Genomic DNA, 23,151 nt, shown 5'->3' with positions numbered 1-23,151 from the left:
AAAATCTCCGTGGCCTGCTTTCAATAATGCACATCTGTAAATGCTCAGTGTTTACGTAAATCACAACCACTTTAGCATGCATCCTTTAAAAACGCAGCTCAGGGCCTCTACTCTGACTCCCCCTCCCCTCCCTCCCTCCTCTGCAATGATTGATAAAGTGGAGCCTGTGGAAAAACACAGGCTGCCAGAGTAGGTGTTACACGTACAACATCACACAGAGTTAACCAAGCAGCACATGCGGACGACAACGCGCCGCACGCCAGAGTGACACAGCCTCACGTGGTTTCAGAGGTTTTGATATATTTCGCAGAAAATTGTCAGAGATGGCTCTCCGCTGAATTTGCAGCGGAGCGTCTTCACACGCAGGCTTCAAATGCGAGTAATTGCGCTCCTCTTTAGGAGTACGGTAATTCGCCGGAATCCCTTTCATCTGCGTCCAAAAAAGCACAAGTTCTCATGGAATATAGGCAGCAATAAATGGCGCAACATGGAGATTGTAATGCGAACAGCATGCTGCCACTCATACGAATAATTGACTTCAGCAGAGTTACAATCAGTGTCCTGTCGGAGAGGCTGAGCCCACTCCATTCCCAGAACGGAGTCCAATTGAGGGAGGACGATTGGATTGTTTGAACACATGAGGTCTCCATAAAGGTGGTGCAGTTAGTCAAACTTTAATATATTTGTAGACGGATAATTAAACCAGTCAAACCGTGAAACAGTGGAAATTTTTACTTCATTAGCGGCACTGTCTATTATCATCTCTGACAATAACCCACCACAAATAGGCTTTTACTTTCAGTGGGAGGAAAGTGTCCCGAGTGCGGCCTGGCTAAAGCCCCAGCGGTCTCCAACTGTAAATAAGGAAACATTCATATGCCATAAAATGTCTAACCCTATTTTCATTTAGCATTTGTAAAGTGAAAGAGCAGGAGGCTCAAAGCGACACTAGTTACAGTATTTGGTCAGAGGAGCGAATATGATCTCCATCCAAAAAGAAAAAAAAAGAGGAGTTTCCTCAGTTCAGCCCAGTTCTGTCTTTTTTCTTTTTAATGAAGTGACCAAACGCTTTGTAGTTTGTAGATTAAACGAGAGCTTCTCGACAAGCGACAGCAACAAACATCCAGTGGTTTGGAGACATGAAAGACCCATTTTAGAGACAAAAAAAAAAATGAAAAGGCACTCTAATTCTGTATGTGCAGCTTTTTTTTCTTTTCCTGTTTGGTATAAATGTGCAATAATTGGGGGATTTTTTTAAAATCACTTTAATCATCCAGAAAGTCACCTGTCACGTTGCATCAAATTACCTTTCTCCGGACAAAGTGGTGGCCTGGAAATAGCATGCTGGTTTCTTGTAAACTTTTTAATTAAAACAGCCGGTTCTGCACTGCTGGTCTTGTTTATCCAAAGCCAATCTTGACCCCATTCTTCATTAGACATGGCTATTAGTTTGCTTGCCATTGTTTGCCTGCCTTCTTGAATGTCTTTTGTAAATAATTGTCATTATGCGCTGGAGGTTTCCACGTCTGGTGTGCAATTTCCGTGTTGCAGAGGCTAGAGGAGCAGGACTAATTGAATCTTGCGTGTGTTCTTGTGATTATGGGAGAGACTGAATGGATTCAGAGGCTTGATCTCCTGTAATCTCGCTCATTGCATTACAAGCTACGTAAGAGTGGATTATTGTCCAGCTTCATTAAAAACATCTGTAAATTTCTCATAACCTTCTTTTGTTGGCTCTAAATTTTCAAACAGCCCAATTTCCATGGCCAAAAAAAATAAAAAAAAGGTGCTTACACCCTGAACTTTATTTCTGCTTCATTCACAAGCTTATTAAAACTGCACTACCTTGCGGTATGGGAGGAAAAAAAGAAGTAACTCACGAATATTCACTCTTTTTCCATTATTCTGAAGTTTAGTACTGCTTCTCGGAGCATGAATACTGCCTAACTACCCGCAGGCTTGTTTTCTGTGACCTTTACCTCACGGTGTAAGATCTGTTTTGCTGCTCAAACACATGAACACGAAGAAAACAGTTTGATTATGGCATAAGACTTATTGCACAGTTGTGATGGATGGTTTTGGCCAAGATAAGCAGTGTTTTTAACAACCACCTATGGGACTGATGAGGAAAATTAGACACAAAGACAGCTCGGTGTCTTTGTGTGGCCAAAATCGGAACAGGGTTTTTAAGTATCGATAATCTGCGATTGTTTGGCCAAGAAAAGAAGTTGGACAATTTGGACACATTTAGGAGTCCTGCTGGTCCAGCTGAGCTACACCTTGAAGGGGTGATTAGAAACGACGGGGACGAGGAAGCAGCACGTAGGAGGTTAGACGTGTCTCTGCTGACAGTTGTTGATCTCACTAATTTGAATTTAATAAAAACGAGCCACGGGACGGGTTGTGTTCTCCCACAGAGCGTATTGATGTACCAGAAGCCAAGAGAGGACTTGAGGATGCCATGGTATTTTTGTCATCATTCTAGGAAGCAAAGAGATGTGAGATAAGTTCAGACAGTCTCTAAGAGAATAGCAGGTATGTAGGTTTGATTATTGCAACTATGCTGGGCAATCTGGCTGTGCTGATAAGTTCTGCTGGTTCTTTAATGATGTGGTCTGATGAAACAGGTATGTGAGTAGCTCTGCCTGAGGAGAATGAGAAAACTGAGAGGGCGGAGAGAAGAGAAGAGATGGCAGCACAGGAGAAGCACAACTCTGAGTCAGTTTCTCCGTTTACCAACTTTAGCCCAACTTTCCTGCTAATGTTATATTCTGCTTAAACATCCCATATTAGTGGAAATGTGTTTGTATCGAAGTTCAATGATTTGTTAATGTCATTTTGCGTCCCCTTCGATGGTTTCTCTGCCTCTCAAACACAGAAGCCCTCCGAGTCCGTAAGATGCTTGTAACACATCTGTATACTTAGTAGCTTTGTGTTTTTGGAAATGTGACTTACTTTTCTCGCCAAGACCTAGGCGAGAATATTGACAAGCTCTCCCATCTGTGTTGTAAAAAAAAAAAAATGCCTCCAGCCATTTTTGTAAGCTTTGCTATAATATTTTAAAACAGCAGTTTGCCATTCTGGGGCTTATTCGTCTGAGGTATTTGCTGAGGTATTCGAGGCACAAATGGCGCTTGAATCTTGACACGGCTTAAGATCTACACTTTGAAGGTACAGGGGACACCACTTTAAATGCTTTGAGTTGGTTGCATAGGTTTCAGAAAGGGAAATCATCCCTGACTCTCTTGTTAGCAGCTGCCTGCTTTGTAGTCTCACCCGCAAGCTGCCCCAGGAAACCGCAGCACTTTATTCGGCTGCTTGGATGCTACAGCGGCGCAGTTGGGGGTTAAGTTGGTCGCTCAGGGGAACTTTGAAATTAAAGTGGAGAAAAAGGGGGATACTGTAATGGTTTGATGCATTTAACTTTCTCAGCACAGGGTTTATTTTCACAGACTATCAGGGGATTTAAACTTCTCAGCCTTCTGGTCACGAGATTGAATTTTATCGCTTTTCTGCAAATGTTCGGGAATACTCATGAGGATATTGATAAAGCCGGGCTGTTAAATTCTCCATTTGACATACGTGTTACATTAATACAAGTTACAGTAAGGGAAATTTAGGATTAAATGTCTAGAAACAACGCGCTTTAATGAACATCTGGGGCTTCTCTACCAGCTTTACTGTGGCCCTCTGACCACCTGAAACTACAGGTCAGGATTACTATTCATCCCCAGAGGACGGGCTCCCCTTCATCTCCTCCCACAACCTTTGACTTGGTCAGTTTGACTGACACATGCGGAGGAAATATGATGCGGAGGGAAAAGTCGACTTCACACTTTCAAAAATGCTTTGATTGCTTTTTCTGTGAAACTTCAAGAGAAAAAGAAAATCAGTTATTTATCCTGTGGCATTTTGTTCAGGATGTCTAGCGTTCTCGCCCTGCATGCCCGCAGACATAGCATGATTTACTTTTATCCACCAGGGAAAAAAAAATAATAAAAAATCGAGCTAGTCACTTTGATAACTAAAAGTCCTATTGGGTAGAAAGTGATTTCATATTTGCATGTTGGTGTGTGCCACACATCTTTGCACTTAAAGTTCTTTGCTCCTCCGGTGATGAAAGATTCACAACTGAGAAGGAGTAGAAAGCTTAGCTTACTCTGTGTTTTTTTTCCCCCTGATACTTATTCAGAGTTTGAGTGTAAAATAAGTAATAATGATTTTTATCCGAGTCCCCGATGAGGGTGCTGGGTGGCTCGGTTGCAGAAGTGTGTAGTTATCGACACGGTTCTCCTATGTTCAATTCCCGGCCTCTGGGCCATTTGCTGCATGTCTTCCCCTCTTCTGTCCTCCAAATGTGCTGTCCAATAAAGGCCTCTAGAGCCAAGATAAAATCTTTACAAAAGCAGAAAGAAAAGAAAAGGATTCCCTGACTAAACTCAACTCCTGAAACGGGTTGTTGGGAGAGCGTCTGTAATTCAGCGAGCTGTGCAGCTTGTTTTCATGAGCACAGCTTAGAAAACTGTATTCTATGATGTTATTTTTTTTTGTTCTAGTTTGTTGATTACTCTTTACAATCTAAGTGCTTTTTCCCTTGTAATTACACTGGAAGAGAGACTGTATTGACAGCTGCAGCTTCCTATTTGTGTGTGTGATGTCACTCCCTCTGAATTTGATTGGAGGAAGTAGCTCTACCGTTTTCCCATCCCTGTTAAAATGTGATGTAACAAAAAATGTCAATTAAAAGCCATTTGAAAGGTAGAGCAATAGATATCAGTAGGACTCCTTCCTTTCTTTCTTTAATATTTTTATTAGAAACAACAAAAGAAATGTGTAAATGATCTTTATAATAAGATTTCATGAAAGTACTGAATGAACTGAAATTATTGGACGCTGTGTCCAGTACTGCCAATCAGCTGTGACTAAAACTCCAAAAGAAGCTCCTGTTTAAAACTTTGGCTTTTTTTTTTTTTTTTTTTTTTAATATTCACGTAAGTTAGTAAAAAAAAAAAGATCAGCTTTTTGCATCCACTTTTCAAAGTTAACTTTTCTAGAGTCACTTTTCCAAGTTAGATTTATACCTCAGCCGCCTGCCTGGAGTTCCAGATATATTATTACAACCAAGCACTGATTTTAGGATAAATCTGAAAGCGTTGCTGAATTTATGCCTGAAATGAACAGTTTTATTGATTCAAGGTTGTCTCCTGAAGAATTGCAGCTCATCGCTATGCGTATGGAAGGGAATTCCTGGGCTTATGGAAATAAACAGAGCTGGCTGACACTTCGGTCGACGCCTTGATGATGACACTTTGTTTTTGTTTCCACTGAAGACCCACCGAGGCTTCTCAGACTGAGACACTTAAAGCTTTCAGCATCCTCCCAAAACTTGACTCTGCTTTTTTTTTTTTTTCTTCAGAGTGGTTATGACAGCTTTGAAGTTGTGTGATTTGATTGTTTTCAATGGTCTCCACAAGCTATTTCCGACTTAATGATTTAAAGGTTTGAAGTTCTCCATTTATAGAGCTTCAAGATGGTATCACCCCCTAGAGCCCTTCCCACAGTTTTGGTGTATTATATTGAGATTTTATTGGTGAAAGTTGGACAAAATTGTGAAATTTAGGGAAAAAATGTTAGTGGAATATTGTTTTATAACTGTGTTTTGAACTTCAGTGCAGCTTTAACCCTGTCCTGTCTGGTAATTTTCATGGTTTTCATTGTTCTCTTGACAATAATCTTCAGAGATCGACTGCATTTGTACCAAGATTGCATTACATCCACAATTTTCCCTCCACTTCACAACGATTTGCCAGTTTGGGTGGCTTTATCACATTAACTCCCAACGTAATACGCTAAAGTTTGTGTTTTTAATGTGAGAACATGTGAACAAGGGAATGCAGGTTACAGTTGTGGTTAAAACGTTTGATGTTTAAATGTTGCTACTTTTAGCTTCACAGTTTCAGCAGAACAAGCGAGTCTTTTGAGAGATTAAACACTGCTGAAAGGACACGCTGTGCTATGATTTTATGATTCAGCGAATATGTGAATGGGGGAAAAAAAAATGGATTGAGCTTTCTTTGCTGGCAGAAACCAGCAGAGGGCTAAATTGACTCTCATCTTTAGTGAGGGCATTTTCTGAGCACTCAGTGGAGCTTTTTAAGTCGAGATGAAATCCAAGTTTTCCAAACTGCTGTTAGTCTTCAGTAAATCTTTGCCTCAAACAATAAGCTATAAAGTTTAGACTCCAGATTTTACTGTTGCCTTGCAGCAAGAAGGTCCACGTTTCAGATCCTTGCCTGTGGAGTTTGCACAATTTACCTTTGTGTGGCTTCCCTCCGGGTACTCTGACTACCTCCCACTGTCCAAAAAAATATGACTGTTGGGTTATTTGAAGGCTCTCTTGTCTTTAGGTGAGTGTGCATGGGTTTTATGTCTTGTGCCTCTGTGATGAATTGGAGAACTGTCCAAACCGTACCCCACCTCTCACCCAACGGCCACTGGGGATGGGCGCTGGCTTCCCTGCAAGGATAACCAGGTATAGAACATAGTTGGATGGATTTGCAGTCATATTTGATCAGACTATCAGTCATATCTTTTTTATTTTCTTTTGACAAGCCTGTGTGTCTTTGACATAAGCCCTCATCCTCTGGATGTTCAAACTGTGGAAAACTTAATCCATCATAGATCAGTCAAAACACAAGTAAAGCTCATTTACAGCGGCGGGCAGGAATTTGACTTTCAGTTTGAGCTTTTAATGATGCACTTGGATCTTTCAGTTTCTGGTTTAACAGATTAAAACTATACAACTAACGAAAGTGGAAAAATAAGAAATTGGGTTGCACCTGTTTGACTTTTTCATTGATTTTCATTAATTCACTGAAAACAAGTACATGCATTGTTAAATATGTACAACACCCCTGACATCTGGTTAATATTATTTTCAAAGTTGCACCTGTTGCAATAAATAAACTTCTCCTATAATTCTAATTGGATATTTGATGACTTTAATAGATTTTTTTTTTAATTCCTTGATTTCCTGACATGGACCTGGCTTTTAAACATAGTCACTATTTCTCATTAGGGTTGAGGTTCAGGGAGGCCATGACCAGACATTTGACATATTCCTACCTGTCATAACATAAACATGACTGAAACCAGCAGTTCCTCACATAGACAAGCCAAATCACTTCTGGAAATTGTTTCATTTTCAGAGAAGACAAAGACTCAGTAAAACCTGAGAACTATGACTTTAAATGACAAAAATCATAGTTTATTTTTTTGGAATCATTGGCTTTACTTGTATTTTGACTGATTTTTTGTTTTTTGGTATAGCTATACCAAAACGAGATTGAATGATTCCAGTCTCATTTTGTTTTAAAAATTGTAGGTTTTACTTAAAAACCAGGTCTGTGTGTGAGAGAGAAAAAAAAAACAGTAGTGCTATTAATTCCACATATGAGTTTCAGAAATTACTAATTTTGCTGGTGTATTTAGAAAGCCTGCTATAGTTGCAACTTGCTAAGGCAGCATTTAACAAAAAAAATGGTGAGCATGTATGTGCAATTTTGATTTCATACATGTAACTTCTGCTGAAACCATCACGATTGACTAAGTAAAAGCATAGTTGAGGATACGGACAACCCTGGGCTGATAAACTGAAAATTAACAGATTAGTGTGGGAAATAACTTAACTAAATAGCATTAGTGTGGTTGGTGACTTCACTCGCCATGGAACTGGGACTTGGCGCAGTGCATCAGGACACGCACGCACGCACGCACGCACGCACGCACGCACGCACGCACGCACACACACACACACACACACACACACACACACACACATACTGTGGTAGTTTTTCCAGCTGCAGGATTGGATGCAGGACATATCAAAGCTGTCAGAGGAAACGCTCTGACTTTACTCTTACTGATTGGAAGGAGCAGATGAGCAGCAGCTAGCAGGCTGTGGCTCCATGGTTTCCTCGGGGCAGGACAGGGGTTAAGAGAGTATTTGGCTTGTACAGATGCTGTACCCCTCACAGTTACCACTTCCAGGTCTGTCGCAGGCTGTGGGGGCAATTCGACTGGCTTGTAGGAAAAGAGTGTTGTGGTTGTTAGAAACACCTGACGTCGCGAAATATAAAAACACCATTTCTTACCCCCAGAATGTGCCAGCTTGCACGGTACTTCTCACCATGCAGGAAGTGGCGGTTTTGTTTAATTTCACGAACCTTAATGTGTTAAGAGTGTGCGGTCGTTTAAACTGAAAACATCACATGGCAGTCCAGTAATATAGTTTTGAATCCTAATAACACGTTTGACTTGACTGCAGTTATTATTTTTCTGTAGTGATTTCATCTGTGTTGAACTGCGGCGACTGTCCTTGAGCAGCTTGAGGCCTTGTGGTCCATACTAAGCAGCTCTGCTTCTTTAAATCTGCCGCCTCTCGCACCGCAGATGCACATGCACGTTTTGCATATTGGCTCACACATTCCTGGTGTTGATAAGGTCAGCCAGCAGTCATGTCAGCAGGTACAGGACTGTGTCTGAACCCACTTCACGGTGCCTTGCAAAAGCATTTAGCCGCCTTGCACTTTTAAACATTTTGCAACCACAAGCTTGTATTTTATTGGAATGTAACGTGGTAGACTCACACGGCGTTAGGAAGCTGTGTTCAATGGGTTTTTTTTTTTCTTCAAGCAAATGCGTGCATTTGTGTTCACCTTCCTTTTAGACTAATTACCAACAGAATAGAATACAGCTAATTAATAAATAAAGTTTGTGCATAATCTAATCTCAGGGACATCTCTTTCAAAGTTCACACACACAACCCATCTATAAACTTTGTCAGGGGACAGAAACAAACCGGCCAGGTGGAGATGCTGGTAGAAAGGCAGGAGACTCTGAAGTGGATCACTGGCTTGTAACAATGTGATAAGAGTAACTTTAGCTCATTATTTGGTACAGTTTAATGTTAAATCTGGGGTACTAAAAGGTCCAATCCATGTGTAAATGCATCGCAAATGTGGTCAATTACATATTGTGGTAAGAACTATCACTAAGCAGTGAGTTCATTAACCGGGTCAGGAACATACAGTAGGGAAGAAGTGGCATAAAGCTGCTTATTTGGCAATATTTTCCCTCATTATTTCAATAAATTATACATGAATGGCTCATAGATATTCCACCCTTTACGTTTATCTTAGCTTAATCAGCAGCAGCCGGCGGAGTCTAAGACTGTAAAGGAGCATCGGATGGAAGAGCGCGGCCAAATCGCATAACTCAGCCATTTCAGCCAAATTCAAAAGAAATAGCAGTTCAAAACCTTCCAAACAAATCTCTACATTTTCACAAGAAACTGTTTAAAGAATTCCCTTAGACTCACTGCTGTCACATTGCCTATATTTTAAAAGCGTCTAGTTTGCAGATTTATATGCAGTTTGAACTTAATATTGTTTTTATAGGGTAGATATCGTTGCACCGTTCAAGCTGTTCAAGTCCCTAAACAACAAGCCCAACGTACAACCAGAGGCTCAGTGGAAAGGTTTAGATCAAACTACTGTGAACCAATCAGAAAGCAGATCTAAATCCAATTGAGAATCTGTGACAGACACTCTCATTATAATCTGACTGAGTTAGATTTAATTTACTAAGGATAATGCACAAAAACATCTCATACATGAAAAGCTGTAAAAAAAAAAAAAAAAAAAAAGAAGAAGGCTGTAGGTGTAACTGCAGCTCAAAATGGTTCAGTTTTAAATGCAGGTGAGTTGAATTTTTAATGCATGCCACACTTCTCAGATCAGATATTTGTAAAAAAAAACAAAAAAAACAACAACAAAAAAACCCCCAATAAAAACAGTTATGCACTGTTTTGCATAAAATATTGATCCAATACACTTCCAAGGCATTGTACGTACAATTGAAGATATCCCTTTGCATCTGTACAAAATAACACAACGTAATGTCATTTTCTAAACGTCACTTAAAAGACAAACGAGGTTTGATGTTTCAGCCTTCTCGTTTAGCAGCCATTACATCTATGAGCATTTTATAGTCGAGTGAGGAAAGGAGATTAGTTTCAACAGTACTAAATCAGAGGTCTTAACCATTGATTAAATGCGGGAATTCAATGCTCCTGAGGGAGAACTATAAGGTTTGCTGTTTGCTCAAAGAGAATATTTCACTTGATGAATTACATTAAGTTTAAGAGCATTGTGTATTGGTTGTACAAATCACAAAATCAGATTTAAGATCTTTGGACTTCGGGTCGGTTGTTTGCTATGATTTTATGACTCTGGTAATTGCCAGCAAGGCACAGGTGGAAGATGATAGTTTCTTTAGAGATCAGACTTTAGATTACTTCAAAATCACGGCAAGAGTTTGAACTTTCGTTGGTTTAGAGGGTTCTTAAGAGGCTCTTGAATCCGTTGTGACGGAACGCCAAGACATAACCGGGTTAACACTCAAAAGAAACCATTAATTTCCATTGTGGATTACACCTTGGCCGGGCCAAGCCAAGCCCGTCTCATCTCTTTCATTTTCAGAGCAGCGCGTTTTGAAATTTAACAGCTAATAATTTTAAGCCTCCCCAAAAGTCACACCCCATCTCATGCAGCTGTATTTCGAGCTGCTGGATGTGCTAAGGACACAGCGGAGGTTTCTGACAGAGCTGTCGGGAGAGCCGCCCGTGCCAGTTTAGCCCCCAGAATAAAGCGACGCGACTTGGCTGATCGATCGGCTTATTACCGACCTCGCCTCATCAGGGAGTGTGTTCTGCCTCCATCACGACCGCAGTCAGCGCTGCGGGAAGAATAATTGCAGTGTGCAGCTAACAGGGTGGGTTTCAAGTATCCTCGCACTCAGCCCCTTGCCAGAGGAAAACACATTGATCTCTCAAGGTGATGAAAAGGCTCCCTTAAAGGATACCGGGTCCTCCCGGAGTCTTCAAGCCTGAACACTGAACCGGAGCAAAAACGGAGATGATCCATGCATCCCTTCCAGGCATGCTCGAATTCGAGTCATTTCTCTTCTCTGAGAAAGAATTTCGTTTCGGGAAGGAACTGCTTCTTGCTTGAGTCCCTAAATGTAAAAAAAAAAAAAAAAAAAGTCTAATCCAGAGCGGGAGAACAGTTTGGCGGTAATTACTCTGTAAGGATAATCTAAGTGTTGAGGCTGGCTATTTCATGTAGTGCAGCAGAAGAAAGATGCGTTTTTAATGCTAACTTCAATCAGAGTCTGCCGCGCCAGACAATCCCTCACATCTTAATGGATAGACTCGCTGGTTAATGAACTCATAACTGGCATCTGGACAAACATGGGCAGAATCCAACCAACACACACTCAACCAGGCACAGAATCGCTGTACTCCTCAGGGATGACTTGAGAAATGAATTCATTTCAAGCTATCTGACCACTCCTAAGCGTTCACGCAGACACACTCGCAGGGGGAAACAAAAGCATCGTTAAGTTAAAACAGAAACCAGCTTCTGTTTTCTCCAGTTGTGATCGTTGCCTCGTGTAATCCCTTTCACATTCCTGTTGGGAGACATCTTAACAACTCCAAACGTGAACAAAAACCGTCACTTCGGAGTTTTAATTTTAATGTTGGCGACATGATGACATTTCTGTCTTGTCGCCGCGTTTCAATTGTCAAGAAAGTGGTGGAATCGAGCGAAGCGGGCATTCATTACACACTCTAAGTGTTTATTAGATCCAAATTACAAAAGTAATCAGGGAGATTTCTTGCTCCAAACTAATCCTTCTTTCTGAGCTGTGTAAACACAACGCCTGCAGCTCATAACAGAAGGTTTATAACGCAGAATAAATTTGATTGGACGGGAAGTGGTGGTTTGTCAGCATTATATTGATTTAAGCGGGATAAATGTGTGTCTATGTGAACCGTAAAGAATTTATGTTAGAGCACAAAAAATAGAAAAAAAAAAGGGGAAAATTAGTAAATGTAAAAATCAGACACAATGGTCTCTTTTTCTGGGGAATGAATTAAATATAATTGCAAATACGTATTTAGGAAATGGATGTAATCATTATATTTACTCAGGAAATTGTTGCATTGGAGTTAAGTATAGTTGAAAATGGGGATAATGAAGACCTATACCGCAGAATCGGAGAGTGATGTTAAATATCCTTCAGGACATTGTTTTTCTAAGTCAGGTTTGGGATTCAAATGTGGGTCTTGGGGAAAATTAAAGTAGAGATCCAAATTCTTCCTGAAATGTCTGTTTATATTACTTCGCCAAACAGATCTTTACAGTCTGTTATAGCAAAGGATAAAGGAGTTTCCATACTTGGTATTAGCCTAGCACTACATAAAACTCGTACCTGTTTGTACTTCTGGCTATTTTTGCCAAAGCAGCTCTACCATTAAAACAAGGACTTTCCTCTTTTAAAAGACATTATGTAATGCCTTTCAAACACATTACACCAAAAACCTCTGTGCATTTTATTAGGATTTTATATAACAGATACAAACTCAGTAACACGTTGTTCCTTTAGTGAAAGGTAAAGGAACAATGTTTTTCATTGTTCCTTTTGTGCGATATTGTGCACTGCTGGACAATATCTCCCTACCCATGTATGAACCTCTAAATTGAAATGGGGAAATAAAGAGTTATGTTCATTTTTATTTAGCCCCTGACTCAGTTTTTTTGGAGAACTGATTTTCTTTTGTTTAAACCAATGAGCTGATTGTGGATTTCCTTGGGAACGGACTCACCGGTCAGGAAACCGACTTGGAGATGGTAAATTCCTCCTAAACAATAAACCAGACTGGAGTCACAGCACCGATGCTCTTTAGCAGGTCAGAGCAGACTATCTGCTAAGGAGACACGAGAGCTTTTGAAGGGCAACGGGAGGCTCCTGAAGACTAGCAGCAGCTAATTTGCAGCTGAGAGGAATTTGTTAAATAAGCTCATCAGGAAGGCTAGCTATATGCTAAGATGCTAGTGGTGACTGGTAATAAAAGGACTCTAGCTAGAATAACCTAGCTAGAATAACCTCAGTAGCCATAAGAGTTTACAACCATCACTGTTTCCAAAAATAAAAAATAAAAATCAGACTCAGTAGGTGTTTACGTCACAGTTATTTGTACCGTTTTTAGAATTTCAAATATCGTCCTGGCAGAAATTTGTACAATCTTCTTTTGCCAGGCCTTTAATACGGCTGTTATTTGAAATGACATAGGTTTGTATCTACTATAAGACTACAGTAATATGAAGTCTTGCTTCCCAGAAGCTGAACTCAAATGTCTTAAGCAAGCGTAACTGTTCTTATAAAAAGTAGTATTTAAATTTTTTTTTATTATTTTCTTTGTGCGGAAACTCGTTGTGCCTCTGGCTTGTCGTCTCTCCTAAAGTGGTTGAGGAAGTTGAGGGATTAGCACAAGAAGTCCAGGTCAGTGAGAGTACAAGTGCTCTTCTTCCGGATTCAGTTCAGTAGGTCGCAAGACTAATGGGACTTTTAACGTTTCCTTCGACAGTACCAGTGACTGACGACCGCATGGATGTTCTGGAAGTGATGGAGACACAGTCCAGGTTTTCATCTGGTTGGATTGACTTCCGTAAGAGAGAACTGGATGTTCGTGTCAAAAAGTGATGGATATGTTCAGACAGAATTCTGGGTCTGCGTAACCTCACGGACAAATACATTGTCCCCACTCTTTGTCTGTCAGGGTTTTTGTATTGAACTTGCTTATAATGCTGTGTGCAGGTGCTGTAGTCGTCCTTTTTTCTTCTTTTTTTTTTTCCAGAAAATGCACTTATTACATAATTAATCTGCTTGTTAGGCATTCTTTGCTTGCTTTTGGAGTCTGCAGTTTCTTTTCATGACAACAGCTCACATTTGTCAGTAGAGAATGAGGAAAGCAGTGACCTTCACAGACCAGACTTATTTTAAAATATTGTTCAATTTCCATAGTTTCCCTCTGACACCGGACTCAGCGGCCCATGAATTAGCATTTCATGTATTGATTTATTCGTTGTCATGCAAAGAATAATGATCCTGGATTGAAGGGGTGCCTTTTTGCCAGACGTTTCCACAAAAATGTACTTGTAAAGTAACAAATGATTGTGCTGCGCAGAAGAAAGCCAGCTTTTGTGCAGTTGTAGTTCCGTTGACCTGGATACCCAAGTGTTGTGAGGTTTAATAAACTCATCCATCCTTGTTGCGGTATTAAATGGGGTATATTAAAGTCTGTTTTGACTACTTCTTCATAAGTCCCAGGAATGTTTCGAAAGACATTGATCAGCAGAGGTTTTTCTCCTTGCATGTTCTCAACATTTCAAGGAAACGCTGGGATTCACGTTCCGAGGGTGGCTGGAGCCGTCTCGAAACCATCAGAGCTGACCAGATCGTGATTTAGTTCAACGAAGCCAAATGATGCAAAGCAGCTTTATGCTTGTTCAAAGCCATTGTTTTTAAAAGTATATTAACCATGTGATATTTTGCCAAGTATTTGTACAGAATGTTGTATTAAGCATTGTATTAAAGCGGAATCCCATTTCCTATGTTTACATACCTATTGCCACTGGGGTTTAAATGTCCTTTTTGAACCTTAGTCATCATATCCCACCACAAATTTGGACAGCTGTTCAAGAATTCCCAGTTAAATAAATGGAACAATGGATAAATGGACTTTAAATATCATGTAAAAAGATAAATTAAGCCTACTGCTTATATATATATATATATAAATAAATAATGCATTCTTACAAAGCCCAATCTCACACAGTATATTTGGCTTTCTTGAATTATTGAGGAAAATCACATTTCCTCTCCAGTTATTTAGCTTGCAAGAAACATATGGCTGCAAAGCATGTTTGTTTTTATGTTTGAGAATTTGCCATGACACTAAAAATAAAACATTAGAAACCATAAAACTGCTGACATACTACCGTGTATTTAGACATCCACTGATGTGTGCCCAGTTTGGGTCATAGATTGAGTTGTCTCACTTAAATTTTGCTTTGGCCTGCCAATGCCAAATTTTAGCTGATTCAAATTTCTCTAAAATATTTATAATGCAAGAAGATATAAGGGAAAAAAATCATTTTTTAATATTCCTGATTTGTAATTGGGAATCATCCATAAAAAAGCACTAGCTGTTAAAATACGTTCATTGATTGATTCGGCGATCAGACTGGTGAAATGTCCAGTGTGTACTGTACTTCTCGCTCATTGACTGTGGGAACGGGCCCGAACCCTTCCTGAACTCTTCACAGCATTAAGTGGGTGCAAAACGCTAAATTCCTCTGCACTTCATTTGACTTGGACCTTTGAAATATCCAAATTTGAATTGCAAGACACCCTTAATCATATAACCAAATGTTGAAATTCCTACACCATGGCATAAAGATCCCACATGTAGAAAGGGCAAAAAGGCAAATGTCAATAAAGACTTACTAAAATCTGTCTGAACATATTCCAAACATGTCCTTCACGTCACAATATGTTTATTTGTATTGCAGAAACTGTAGCGAAACCTTTTGCCTTTAAAGAAGCAAGATTTAGATTTGGTTCTGCTTCATTGGAAAATCATGACACGTTTGAGAAAACTTTTTATTTTTATTTTTATTTATTTTTGACTGCATTGAGCATTAACCCATCTTGTGGCACAGTTGAGTAATAAATTTTAGGGTTCATGTATGATGACTAAAACATGGTGTAATAAAAACTGAAACAGATTATATACCGCAGAGAAGTGGATCTGTGCTCACAGAGATCTGGAGCCAATTCTCCTTAAACCTGATTTGCTTGGAGGTTACAACTGGTACACTGTTTGCTGTTTTTGGCAAAAGTTTGACTTTCATTCTGAAGAATGACTCCGTTGCATCGTGAGAGAGGGTTTTAAAGCAGTCTGATTATGTACGTTGCGCTCTTGAGACATGGCTGGTAGTGTAAATTGCTCCACCCAGTGCTGGCTTGCTTCAGACTGATTGATTTGGAGGAAAAGGAGACGCGAAAAGAGGGCCACTGCTCAGGGCCAATCAATACTTCATGGATGATGGGCAATGCTAAAAGGCAGTTGTGTCTCAGCTGCGTGAAGCGTAAACAGGACGTTTATCATGTCAAACAATCCATAACTTTAAAATGATGTTGTGATGAACAATATTTGCAGAAAATCTTAAAACAATGGATTAAAGCTGCGTGTTTTTGTAGTGCTTCCAAATGGTTTGTGTGAAATGGTTTTCAAACGACTTCTAGTGGAGTTAAGCAGAGAGTGTGCAATTTCAAACTTTAATGCTGTCTGATTCTTGAAAGGGAGAAAGAGGTTGTATTATGCTCTTCGTTTTGGTCTCAAGGTTTGATGCTTCTCCTTGAGAAACTGTGACATGAAAGAGCCATATTGACACAATTGTGTGAAAAGGAGACTGGGTATTATCTAAGCAGTGTGTTGCGTTTATGCAGTGATTTAGCATAATAGACCAAGATACAGTCATCACCTCACCCCCATCCATACGGCGGAAAGAAACTACCACCTGTAAATTGGACAACACTTTAAGCAGAAACAGATTCAGGGCGTTTATTAACATGCTCTATCTCAAGGGGAATCTGAATATTGACTTGCTTTGTTCTCTGCAACATGTTAGCATGCTAACTTGAAGTAAGCTTCACCTGGAACTGAGAGAAGTCTTGCAGAGCTAGCTGAAAGGTTTTTGACAGGCATGAAGAAATAATCCTCTCTGGTTAAATTAAAAGCTTAGGCATCAGCAGATATATGATTAATCCCGTGATAGAAACGAACACCATTTGTTCTTACGGTATTTTTGCTTAAACAGGAAACTGTCAACCCCAAGACGTTGCCACAGAAAATGTTGGACCACCGCTCAAGCCATTAAACTGTCAAGCAACCTCGACTGTCTGAAGACAATTCCTGGACAGTTCATTTGATAGTTGTAGAGCGATTTCAACCTGGCACAAAGCAGACTGATCGACAAGGCTTTCCAGTCCACCACCCTGCTAGCATAGCTAAACACGGAGCCAAACCATCATACCTCGACTGACACTCTCCTCTTTCTGGTTCGGCATGAGAGAAAATATTATCTGCTGCATCACTTTCTAAAATGCAAACGCCACCAAATGTGGAACACAATGTGAAACACACAAAACCACAGCATCCATTTTGTTATGTCTGACCATACATCTGAAAGAATATTAAATTTACTTTGATTTATTTCAGTGACAGGCAAACGAAGAAAGAAAAAAGTGCTGAAAAGGTTTTAACAGATTGTTCATAGTTGCTGACCCTCATCGTAAAATTCCCAGCCGCACTTTATTTATTTTTTTCTCCAAAAACCATTGTTCCGTGACAGCATTTGGGAATCTGTGAGAAAGCTGAAGCCAAAATGCTTTTTCACCAAGTCTTATTTCATTTACAGCCAGAGCCCTTGATCAGTTTTTTAAATATATCTGAAAACCTGTTTTGACTATTTTTTGCTAACATACAGTAAATCTTTTTTCTTTCTGAAGTGGGAATATTATTGTTGGCACACACGAGTCTCAGCGAAGGTTTTTTATCTTTATATCGCTCTGCAATTTTAACTGGCTTTCCTAAAAGTCTAAAATTAGAATGAAAAATAAAGTGAGGAATATTATAAACCACGGTGATATTTGCAAATAACGTGATGTATTTTGCCTGGAACAGCAGCCACCATATGGCAAACGTTTTCTTAGCAGCTGTCATACCACAGAAATCAGAAGGATGTCATAATGTCGTACGAAATATTCCTTTCAGAGGTGTCGAGTGTCATTACAAAGTGAGTTAAAGTGAAGTGAGTGCCAAGTGCAGTAAACCGCCTTCTGTTTCTTACAAAACCTCAAAAAACAAACCTGTGGAAGCAAACGGGGCTCATGTTGTAAAGTGGGAGTCAAACTCCACCTGTGGTTACATTGAACTGAGCGCGGACTCCTCACTGGCAGCGCCTGACATTATCTTGGAGGCCGCTCAAAAGGAGCAGAGTTGGAGGTCGAGGCTGAGCCAAACGGTGGGATCAGATTCAGGCCTTAGTATCGTACAAGGAGGTTTTGATACAGTCCTGCATTTTGCACCCAAGTAAGACTTGTAGTCTGCAAGAAAGGGGGAAAAGCTAGCCACATTCTTCATCTCATTTTATTTGGTCTTTTTTTTTTTTTTTTTTGCTGTTGTATAAACACAGAAACAAGTTTACATGGAAAGTGATATGAACACAAAATTTATCTATGAGCAGATCTTGAACAATCCAGTTGATGTAGAGCTGTGAAGTCAAACATTATTATATGATCGAACACGGCAACCCAAAGTGTACATTGGAGTGGATGATTACAAAATGGTTTGAGGAATTGTGTGCTTACGATCAATAACTGGACAAAAACTGACAAAAAAAAGCCAAAACAGAAACACGATTCACGTACAAAATTTTAAAAACATTGGCATTCCTCTTAAAAATAAATCGTAGTGATGGGACCTTGAAGTTTGCTGCCTTTTTGTATGATCCTTCAGTGTAAATATCTAAACGTGGCTGTGAAAGTGAATTTGATGTCCAAATTCTGGTGGTGGAATATCAAACTCGTACATATTTAAGGCAATCAAGTCTTAGACCTAAATGTATTTTGTGTCTTTTTGTTCCAGGACCTCCTGGTAAGAGAGGAAGGAGAGGCCGCGACGGAGAACCTGGTATGTACGTTTATTATTTGGATCGGAGATCAGAATTGTCTTGTTCTGTGAATTTAGAAAAGAAATAATTCAATTGGACACCAGCAGATTTTACTACAGTCATTTTAGACGTATAATGTATTTTCTTAGAGGCTGAAATGTGAAAGAGAGGTTAGTTCAGGGCATTTTGGGATTGATTCCTTTCCTACAGAAGCTCTCCGTTTTTAAACTAAAGAGAGGAGATGATGTAGGTTAAAAAAAAAAAAAAACTCATCTTGAGGCTGTTATCTCTTGTTCGAATCCATGACACTTTGCATATAATAACACATTTTTGTTTGGCTTTTTGTCATTATATACTCTCTTGGACAAAATAAGAAAAACCCTGCTTCAATTCTAGTTTTTTGTCGATCATGACAAAGTAGAAAATATATAATTTTAATTTGTTTATAAACCAGCAATTCTAATGTTTTTTGTTTGTTTGTTTTACTGAACTTTATATATAAAAAAGTATTTATAAATGCATAGTCAACATGGACAGATTGACATACATTTACGTACATTCCAGTCCAGTTCTGGTTAAAGGACACCATATTTGAGTTTATTAGGCTAATTGAACAAATGTTTTTCTTGCTGACAAAACCCAGTCAATTGCATCATGGCATTAACTTTGCAGGAATCTGTACAAGCATGTGGCGACAGTAGAGAGGAGAACTTAACTCTGACCCACCCAGTTAAAATTCTGGAAGCTTTCTGAGGTTATATCTGGGGTACAATGCAGTGAAATACCACACAAATAACATGCTACAGTCACCTTATTGTCAGAAGTGAACAGAGAATGCCTTCTCAAAACATGGTGGCAGCAGCTCCTCATCGAGTGCACGTGCACAAAAGCAATAGGAAACTTGTAGTTAAGTTACAGGGAAGAAAAGTTATGGGTACCATTATGGAAATGCGCCTTTACATTGTTTGTCGTCCGATTTATCGAGAAGAGTCAACGTTAGACCATTTATAGGAGAAGCTTGGTACAAACCGGATGCTGAAGGAAGAGGTGACAGCCAAACGCATCACCGTGTTGGAGTAGCCTAATCAAAACCTCAGAGAAATATTGCAGACCTCACTAAGCTTAAACCCCTAAAAGCTGGATTTGTTTTGTTTTGTTTTGTTGTACCAAAACACTGTAAAAGACGGATTAGATCGTTGTAACCTCCTGCGTTATTCCTCCAACTTACTTCTGGTTAAGGCAACCGAACATGTAATTGAAAGCCCTGACGTATCAAACCTTAGGAATGAAAAATTGGGTGCATTCCTTCTGCCGTGGCCGTAATTAATACGTCCAATATCACCCTTTCATTCGCTCACACGCACTCCCTCCCGATCGGAATCGAGAACCCTGGCCCAGCTGAGCCCTCGGATACCAGGGGGAATGAGATTTCGTACAGTGACACCTCCACAGCCAAAGAGTGTCGCCACAAATTGAATTTGCAGCAAGAACATGCACTTGGCGGAAAGCCGCATCCACACTCCCTTCACCTGATAGAAAAGTGATAATGGGCTCTAGAATGTGCTGGCTTTCTACACTTGAGCACAGTGCAACAGAGCACGGCGAAAAAGGCTTGGAAACCAAAGTATTGCCCTTGTAAAAAAAAAAAAAAAGGACTTATACAGGCAGGGTAAAGCAAAGGGAGCATGTCTGGATTCACAGGCTGGGAATCCAACAGTCTTTGAGGGGAAAATGTAAATAATAAAAAGCCGATTAAAGTTGAGAAAAATGAAATCTAATCAACTGCAGCTTTACTGTTTGAGTAATAAAGAGTAAATTAATTCCTTTCACTTTGATTTTCCTCTGACAAAGTTATTATCCTTTTCAAGGTCACTTTATACGTCTTGTAAATTAGTGTGGCGAGGCTCGGCTTTCCCAGGCTTCCTATTCGTGCAATGCAAAAAGTGTTCCAGTGCACCACTTCGGAGCCACGAGATGAAAACTGGGAAATGAAATGACAGAAAAAAACTTCAACGCTACAGCTAGCTGTGAATCTGAAACACCACTGGGTTTTGTTTATCCTCAACCTAACTTCCAAATAAACATCAATCCTGTCATCATATTTCTAAAGGCACCATTGTATAAAGACACTCCCCACCCCCCCATTGTAAACCAGAGGACATGTGGAGAATGTGAATAGTTTCCTCTTGACAAATCAATTGGAAATAAGCAAACCCACTCATTGTGTTTTGGACACAGTGATCGGTTAGACAATAGGAACAAGAAGCTTCGATAGTCTGTGTAATATCAAAATTGCATTTAAACTTTGGATGATGAATGTTGACAAAATATTGAGGTTTAGCAGATGCCAGCTGGGAACATAAACTCTGTCCAGTTTGACCACAACTTTCTGCGTAAATTAGTGGGATTTTAATGACCGTACCAACCAACAGTAACAAACGCTGTTATGGTGAGATGGATGGAAAAAGTTAAATGGTTTGCAAACGTCTTATAAATAAACATCTTAAACGAGCAACATTCGTTTTAAGCCCTTTTTGCAGACATTAACATTAACACGGACATTAACACGTTTTCTTCCAGGATTGCCCTGTAAATAACTCCATCCATCTTCCCAGCTTTCTGCTCTCTGCTAAAAAACAAACAAACCAAACATGCCCTTATGATGATGCTGCCACCACCATGTTTCTCTGAGGGGGCCGATGTGCAGTGTTAGCTTTATGGAGTTGTCCTGTCAGCTGATTCTCACACCTCAAGTGTGGATTTCTGCAGGTTCTCTGTTTGTTTACTGCCTCATTGGCAGCTTTTTCAGGGACATTTTCACAAAAAAATCTCAGTCGTTTCCCAGGGTTGTGTTTGTTTCCATTCACTTAAACGTGTCGCAAAACTGGCCTTCTTAGTATCTCATTTTCTGATCCCTTATTAGTAGTTTTGCAGTTGTTCTATATTTTATTTAGAAATTGGGATTGAAACTTATTCACAGTGTTATCCCTGATCAGTCTGCCATGTTCCTTGGTTGTCTTGAAGCAGTTTATTCACTCGTACTCTCGGTAATTACCCCATTTATACAGAAATTATGTTACACACATAACGATTATGCACTTGATTGAATAAAAATGAAGTTGTACTGGATTATTTGTTTTAGTATAACAATAAAGGGGGCAGAAAACAAGTTCATCCCAGATGTTTCTGATTTTTGTTTGTAACATCTTTAAACAGTTCATTCTTTTCCTTCTGCTTCACAGTAGTATACTACTTTATGCTGGTCAATCACGTAAAATCCCAATAAGATACAAACATTTGAATCTGGAAATTTTCAAGTTGTATTAATATTTTCACAGGAGACTACGACTCAATTATAGTTTCAGATTGCTGTTGTGTAAAAGTTAATATTTCCTTCTGGTCACATTTTACTTGGTTAAAAATTGGAGTACTTGCACTTTGTACTCCTAAATTTAACAATTTGAACCGCGATTTTCAATATCAGATCAGTTTTCTTGTGGACTAAAAGCTGAAAGTTTTTGTTCCTCTGATAATAAAAAGAAAGTTACTGATGAGCATATGTAATGAGTTCTTCACTATAAGCCGTTTGCTAATATCCCAGAAGTTCTCATCGCTCTGTTTTTACACTAAAGCGAGTCATATGTTTTTCATGATTCACTCTAACCAGAAGTATTCTTTCTAAAGGCAGAAGGAAGCTTTCAGGCCTTGCTGGAACTGACAGGAAGAAAAATTGGAAAAAATGGCAATACTTTCCAGTGTTAAATATGAATGAAATACTTCATAAGGATTACTGTGCTGCTTACTGCGGACGTATGGAAAAGGAAAAAAAAAAAAAAAAGTGGGATGAATAAGGTTTTTGCCCAAGGAAACGCCACAGTGTCAAAATGTTCTAACAGGTAGTCATTGCTGGAAAGCTTTGGTTAAATATTTTCCTTCCCTCTGAACAATCAAGACTTGTTAGTTCGGTGCCGGCACCAGAGAAAGGAGCAACTGATCCTAGAACTGACAAGCCTCAGCACGTGAGTCTGACAGTGGAACAAACGGGTCAAGAATGGACTGCTAATGTCACCAAAAGGAAATTGAAAAGTCTTGTGCAGCACAATGCTTGATCCTTTGAGATTTATACAAAAAAGAAATTACGTGACTAAAACACAGGTGACATCTGTCCTGGCGTCATATTTCTAAAAGCAGCATTGTGTAGAGATTTTTTCCCCCCTTTTTTAGCCAAAGCAAATGTGGAGAATGTGAATAATTTCCTCTTAACAAAAGCAGTTGGAAATAAACAAACCCATTAATTGAGTTTAGCACACAGTTAGACAATAGGAACAAAAAGCCTAAACATTCTGGGTAATATCACAAACTATATTTAAATTTTGGATTACTTATGTTGACAACCATGACTAAAACACAGTCATGTGCATTCATTAAAATATAGCTGCAAAATGTTTTAAAATGTCTTTTTAAAATTTTTTTATTAAAGAAATACCGTATTTTCCGGACTATAGAG

General features: G+C 39.4%; 1 protein-coding gene across 1 annotated transcript in view; it reads left to right on the top strand.

Annotated features, from left to right (window-relative positions):
* The window catches only part of col25a1 (collagen type XXV alpha 1 chain), a 196,155-nt gene that overhangs the window by 81,255 nt on the left and 91,749 nt on the right, over nt 1–23,151 (top strand). The window contains exon 3 of the mRNA XM_081598907.1: nt 18,620–18,664. Coding sequence (XP_081455033.1) covers nt 18,620–18,664 — 45 coding nt within the window. The remainder of the gene's footprint in view (nt 1–18,619; nt 18,665–23,151) is intronic.

The sequence above is a fragment of the Poecilia reticulata genome, chromosome 18, assembly GCF_904066995.2.
Source record: "Poecilia reticulata chromosome 18, P_reticulata-male-v2, whole genome shotgun sequence".
Taxonomy (NCBI): domain Eukaryota; kingdom Metazoa; phylum Chordata; class Actinopteri; order Cyprinodontiformes; family Poeciliidae; genus Poecilia; species Poecilia reticulata.
This window is presented reverse-complemented; position numbering and strand designations above follow the sequence as displayed.